Raw genomic sequence first — 7,016 nt, 5'->3', positions numbered from 1 at the left:
CAGAAGACCGAGCTGTCAATGACTTTGCAATGTTTAAGATGATGATTCTGATTCCGCCCCTCCTATTCATAAACATAACTATCACCCCCAGCTCTGAATATTAATGAGACAGGCAGCGCTAAAAGCATTATGCAAACCAGGGGAGGCTTGTGGAGGTAGAAATCGGAGGACGGGCTCATTGTAATACATAGAATGGAATTAGGAATGGTTTCAAACATGTGTGTTTGATAGCATTCCTTATACCGTTCCATGCATTACAACGAGCCCGTCCTCTGATTTCTACCTCCACCAGCCTCCACTGATGCATACAGTATCTCCAACTCCATCTGCAAACAGTGAATCACGTCCAGGCATAAATGTCCCTACCTGCTTATAGTGAGCGCTTTCATAGTGAGATATATAATATCCATATTCATCATCCAAATAGAAAAATGCAGGAGCATGATCAAAGAGACAAAGAGGAAATTGCAAGGCTTTTAGAAATTGGATCAGCATTACAGCAACGCTTCAAGTGATTTATTATCTTGCTCCCAAGAGCACTACACTCCTGATAAAGCCAGTTTGGCTGCCATTTGACTGAGTCACAAAGGGAATTGAATTCAAATACCTCCTAATACACCATTCCACTTTCTGTATTCACCTGCCAGTACAGCTATATGCATCAACCAGAACACGCAGTGGGAACGCGTATTATTGTGTATAAAGTAGGCACACCATTTAAGTAGGTGACCAGTCTGCCAATTGAATAGTTTAAAATGCCAGCCGAGAGTAAACATGTGATTCGTGATAGGATGGATGGAGGGCTGTTTATTCTAAGTAGTTTAGACCATGTTGCAGAGGATGGTGGAGGGGGAGCAGTGTGTGTGTGTGTGTGTGTGTGTGTGTGTGTGTGTGTGTGTGTGTGTGTGTGTGTGTGTGTGTGTGTGTGTGTGTGTGTGTGTGTGTGTGTGTGTGTGTGTGTGCAGAGTAACACGGTAGAATTTCACATTCATAAGAAAAACATCACCAGCCCCCCTCTCCCCGCAACTCAGTCCTGCCATGGATGGACTGTATATTCTAAGTAGTTTAGAGACAGCACCAGAGGTCTCAAACTCAATTTACCTGGGGGCCGCTGGAGGTAGAGTCTGGGTGAGGCTGGGAATACATCAAGTATTCCACAAAAAAAGGGTTTCAAGTATTAAAAAAAAAAACCTGCCGTGAAGAGAAAGGTTGGCGACGAGCACAGAGAATTTCAGGAAAAATTCGCTAATTCGCGTCGGCTAACTTGTCAACAAACACCACCGGAAGCTGTCACGAGCCTGAGCTATGGTAGCCCATAAGTGATAAAAAAAGAAAAGTATATTAAACGCCCAGCGGCAACGACTCGGCAAAAAAGTGCGTATGAGAAAAACGCGCGGGCCGCACTAACACTCAACTTTGATGTCAAGTAGGGGGCCACAAAATATCGTCCCGCGGGGCTCAATTGGCCCGCGGGCCTCGAGACTCTGGAGTGTTTCAGAGTGGCTGTTTCAGCACCATGGACAGCACTCACATGCTTCATGAAGGGAGAATCAGATTCATGTACATTAGGGGAGGCTGGTGGAGATTGAGTCCCCTGATGTACATCTTTCTTAGAGTTAACTTGGTGCAAAACGTCTGTACTAAGGTTGGATTGAAGGCCATCCTCTAAAGTTGACATTTCCCTTCTGTGACCTATCCTTCAAAACGTGCATCACAACAGTTTGAGGTCTCCTTCATATTTCCTTTTACCAGTCATCGTCAAAGAAGGAGTCCAATGTACTGCCTGATGATTAAACAGAACAGCCAGTTATACAATAATAGCAACAGATTTCTAAGAGTGTGCGGCTGGCTTTATTACTCTAAGTGTTTCTTGTCATTTGGAGGGATGCCTGTCGAGGAGAGATCTGTTTGGTGTTATTGATCTCTTTAATGCAGTCGTGTGGAGTGGGGGGGGGGGGGGGTTTGTGTGTGTGTGTGTGTGTGTGGGGGGGGGGGGTTAGGGTTAGGGTTAGGGTTAGGGGGGGGGGGGGGTCCCCAGGGGAGCACTGGGGGGGTTAATGGGACGACATGGTGAACCGGGGAACCCTGGGTAATGGGAAGAGAGTGATACCATGATAGAGTGTTCGAGCAGTGTGTGGTCTCATCCACGGATCTCTCATCACTGGACTGCAATCCTGCTACACACACACACCCGCAAACACACCCGCAAAATGCACGTAGGCACACACACACAGACACGTGAGTGAACACACACGCACGCACGCATGCACGTACATAGAAATACGCGCGCACACACACACACACACACACACACACTACCCCCTTCAGTCAATCAAACAGTTTCTATGTCTGCAGCAGATATAGAGCAGATCCATACAGCATCAAATTGATTTACAGCAGGTTCCACATAACAGCATCCATCAACTGGAACCAATGACAAACAACGGAAGCAATAAAAAATGACTTTGCAGACAATGTCAGTCCATCAACTGACTGACCCGTCATCCTCAACTAGGGGATCTACACCGTACCATCATCAAGGATAAATCTAGGTTACATAAAAAGATCCCTTGTCTCTCCCTGGGACCACATTGATCGTTCACTTTCTTCCACTTTGTTGTAAGTTATTACTGTAAGGAGAGCTCCGTTCTCCATCTTATGCCAGGCAACCTCATTTTGTCTATTAATGGAATGGCACCTAATAAATATTTCATAGTGAAACACTCAACGAGAGAGCTGACAGATTGAATCATGGTCCTTGATCCATGGTTGTTCAGGTGTAATGTGCGGTTAAAACGCGTTCCTAACTGTTTAGGGATACGGGGGTACATGCTGGCCCTGTCGAGAAACGACGTCGAGCCAGATAGTTTAGCAGGTGAAGCCGGCTGAATCCGGGCCTGTTTTAACAGTGTAATCACTTTGAACTTAACTTGCAGCTGGGTGTTAAACCTGTTTAGAGGCCAGTTTTAGGGAAACTCGCTTTAAAACCCAGCTATGCTAGCCTGATGCTATGCTAGCCTAATGCTATACTAGCATAATGCTAAGCTAGCCCGTTGCTAGCTAACAGAGCAGTTGCCCCTTGAAAGTTACCATAAACCTTGGTATAGAGTGCAATGTTGATAAGCTAGGTTCAACTAAGAGAATAACAGAATGGCTGGAAGTATGTTTCATTATTCATAATACAATACAAGAAATACAGATGATTTGCAATGTTCATAAGATGAATAAAACCTTTTGAGTGTGTTGTTTGAATGTTGTTTGTGTTCTGTCCAGTCCAGAAACAGTCTGCAGGCAGGGGACATGGACGGGGCCAAGAGACTGGGTCGTCTGGCCCGCCTCCTCAGCATTGTGTCCATCGTCCTGGGTCTGCTCATCATCGTCGTCTTTGTGGCCTCAGGTACGGTCCACCCACCAACACACACACACACACACACACACACACACACACACACACACACACACACAGGCACACACACACACAGAGGCACACGCACACCTACACACGCACCAACACACAGAATTCTACGAATAAAGCCAGCACACAGTCTGACATCGATCATTCACATGCCAGTGTGTGTGTGTGTGTGTGTGTGTGTGTGTGTGTGTGTGTGTGTGTGTGTGTGTGTGTGTGTGTGTGTGTGTGTGTGTGGTCCCAGCTCAGCAGATCTCTCAGCTCTGTGTGGAGTGATTGAGCACTGCAGCTGGCTGGCTGTGCTGCAGGGAGAGACTTCTTACTGTAGAATATTAATCCTCTACAATCTACAATAGCAGACATATTGTAGGAATGACTGGAGCTTAACCATCTCTCTCTCTCTCTCTCTCTCTCTTTCTCTCCCCCTCTCTCTCTCTCTGTCTTTTCAACAGTGGCCACTAAATAGATTGCAAGCACATTGCAAGCCAATCCCAGGATGCAACATGGGAAAATGGTGAAACCCATCTATTACGAAATAGAAAAAAATTGTCATCTTACCGTCCACCTTGTTATTAGTTCAAGAGCACTCTTGAACACACAGAGCAAAAAAAAAAGAAAAAGAAAACACATTTAAAAGAAGAGTAGGTACTGTAGAGAATGAAATAAGCAAATCTAAAAAGATCAAGAAATGCATGCATTAGATTCCAGTAAAATTTGCTTGATGAAGAAAAAGAAAAACCTTGATATAAAAATGTATTTAAAACAAAAGAAAGTTGGTGCTTTATATTTGGCTCGAAGGACTCACGGCGTTTCTCTTTGGAATAACGGACTCTGAGAAATGAAGGAGAGAAGAGGAAGAGGAGAGAGAAGAGAGGAAACAGAGGAGGTTCTGTACAAAGAAGGTTCTGTACAAAGAAGAAGGAGAGAGACTTTCAAAATGGACTCTAAGCTTTGGATTACATGGACTCTAAGCTTTGGCTGCATAATAACCCACATATACTCCTGGTTGCTCTCTTGCATTCTAAACATAATACAACTATACAGATATATTTGCAATATGAATATATATAGAGAGAGATATCTAATTGTACATTTTCTAATAGGTTTGTATGTTGAGCTGAGTTGGTTCAACTGAGACTGTTATGATGGCTGTCTTGCAACAGGAAGTTGCCAGAGTGACAAGAGGTATCATATTTGGGCAGGGAACACAACTGAAATGATTTTGAATTTCTGTTGTTTATTTTGTAGTTTTTTTGGACAAACGAAAAAAAAAAGAGACCACTTGCATGCCTGTCTTGAATGTAGAAAGCCTTTTGTACGCTTTCTGTCTGTGTTTTATTTTTTTTGGGGGGGGGGTTAAAGCAGGAAGTTAGGTCAATGTGGGAGAGTGAGTTGTACTGTACATACATTCATGTGACTGTCTGGACACCATGTGGTTTGTCTATCCCTTCCTCTCTTTACCCTTCCTCTCCTCAACCCTCCCTTCCTCTCTTTACCCCTCCTCTCCTCAACCCTCCCTTCCTCTCCTCAACCCTCCCTTCCTCTCCTCAACCCTCCCTTCCTCTCTCTAACCCTCCCTTCCTCTCTCTAACCCTCCCTTCCTCTCCTCAACCCTCCCTTCCTCTCTCTAACCCTCCCTTCCTCTCCTCAACCCTCCCTTCCTCTCTCTAACCCTCCCCTCCTCTCCTCAACCCTCCCCTCCCCTCCTCAATCCCCCCCTCTCCTCAACCCTTCCCTCCTCTCCTCAACCCTCCTCTCCTCAACCCTCCTCTCCTCAACCCTCCCCTCCTCAACCCTCCCCTCCCCTCCTCTCCTCAAACCTCCCCTCCCCTCCCCTCCTCTCCTCAACCCTCCCCTCCCCTCCCCTCCTCTCCTTAACCCTGCCTTGTTGTGGGAGGGGCCTGACTATATTGAACTGCATGCCCCTCTCCTCCCGCCCCCTCACATGCCACCTGCCCCTAGCGCCCCTAGCATCCCCCCCCTCCCCCGAAACCAACTACCGACTGCCCCTGCCAACCCCTGTTCTCCAACATGAGAAATATGAGATCCCCCCCCCTCCCCTAACCCCCACAAACCTTTCCCACCCCATCCCCTCTAACCCCACCCCTTCCCATCTCATTCCAGTACCTTATTCCATCACATGGACTGTTAATATAAATACCTTCACTGAATGTTTTTTGTAGTACTGACACCAACCCCATCACCCCCTACCTACGGTACCATTCTCACCCTGTATCGCTATGAGATGTATTTATATTAATATCTAACTATATGCAATCTACTATAGGCATGCTTTGGGGCAAAATAGTACACAGGTCTTTTGTAATGCCACTGTAATAACCCTCTTGTGTTAAAGGAACATTGCTTCAGGTTTCGATTGACAGCATTTATAGCATCTCTGTACATGTACTGGACTGTAGCACGCCAGTTTGTCTGAATACGTGTCACGTTGTCTTCTGAGATAAGTCACTTTGTACAGATTCAACTGTGGTAACACGACTGTTCTATTGACACACAGATACGGCATGGTTGGTATAGGAGGGAAGGCCCCTGCGGACAAATACTCATTTATGTTTTGACCAGGGGAGGCTGGTGGAGGTAGAAATCGGAGGACGGGCTCCTTGTAACGCATGGAACCGAATGAGGAATGGTATCAGATACCATTCCTCATTCCGTTCCATGCGTTCCAGTGAGCCCGACCTCCGATTTCTACCTCCACCAGCCTCCCCTGATGTACAGGATGTTTCATTGTCAGTGGTTTTAGATGCTACTGCTTCACTTGTCAAGGGCTTATGAAGGTGTGACACAAAGGAGACCAAAGAGAGGGAACTATAGAATACATTCTAACACAACCGAAAATAAAAACAGTGATCGATATGGAAGACAATGCCATTTTTTTAACCAATCATATGGGAAGGTCCCCTGTAGAGGATGGAAACGATGACTATTGGCTAATTCCTTTTTAATATATCATAAACATATTTTTTAACATATCCATAAATCCCCTAACTGCCCCGATGAAAGCATATAAAGCACTTTATTACCAGAGATCTTATCCAAATGGGGGGCATCCATTCACAAAGCCTTCCCCATGCACTTATAACAGTTAACATCCAAACACTCACTTAGCAACATCTTTCTCGAGGGTTCCATTATGGATTTGGATGTTCTACTGTACATTGGCCTCCCTTGTCTTTGAAAAAAACTGAAATACAAACAGAAAATCCATCAAGGAAAACAAAACATAAGGGTTAAAGTTTATACTGTACCCTCTAGATGGCAGCTCTGGTAGGAAAGATGAGAGGAAAATTGAAAAATTTAATATTAGAGAGTAACCCGACATAACAGATCCAACATCCTGATTCCCACACAACAACAACTATTTTGACAGTTATATCTCTATATAGAGTGTCTGTTTGAGCGTTCCTCCCTGTAGGAATATTTCTCTCATCTTTGACACTTTTATGGACCCATCCCATGCCTCCCTCCATATGTTTCGAGCGAGATGTATGAAACTGCTGTTCTGTGTCAGTAAAACAGTCAGACTTTTAATTCATGTCTATTTTTTTACAACCTGATTTCTCCCTACTGTACATGTATGTAT

General features: G+C 45.0%; 1 protein-coding gene across 1 annotated transcript in view; it reads left to right on the top strand.

Moving 5' to 3' along the window:
- trarg1a (trafficking regulator of GLUT4 (SLC2A4) 1a) overlaps nt 1-3,901 on the top strand; it is a gene marked incomplete at its 5' end in the record, with an annotated part of 12,482 nt that extends 8,581 nt beyond the window's left edge. The window contains 2 exons of the mRNA XM_083671066.1: nt 3,274-3,397; nt 3,865-3,901. Coding sequence (XP_083527192.1) covers nt 3,274-3,397; nt 3,865-3,878 — 138 coding nt within the window. The 3' untranslated portion in view covers nt 3,879-3,901. The remainder of the gene's footprint in view (nt 1-3,273; nt 3,398-3,864) is intronic.
- Nucleotides 3,902-7,016: the final 3,115 nt, after the last annotated feature.

The sequence above is a fragment of the Argentina silus genome (genome assembly GCF_951799395.1).
Source record: "Argentina silus genome assembly, chromosome: 6".
NCBI lineage: Eukaryota > Metazoa > Chordata > Actinopteri > Argentiniformes > Argentinidae > Argentina > Argentina silus.
Note: the sequence above shows the minus strand (reverse complement) of the source record. Positions and strands in the feature narration are given on the sequence as shown.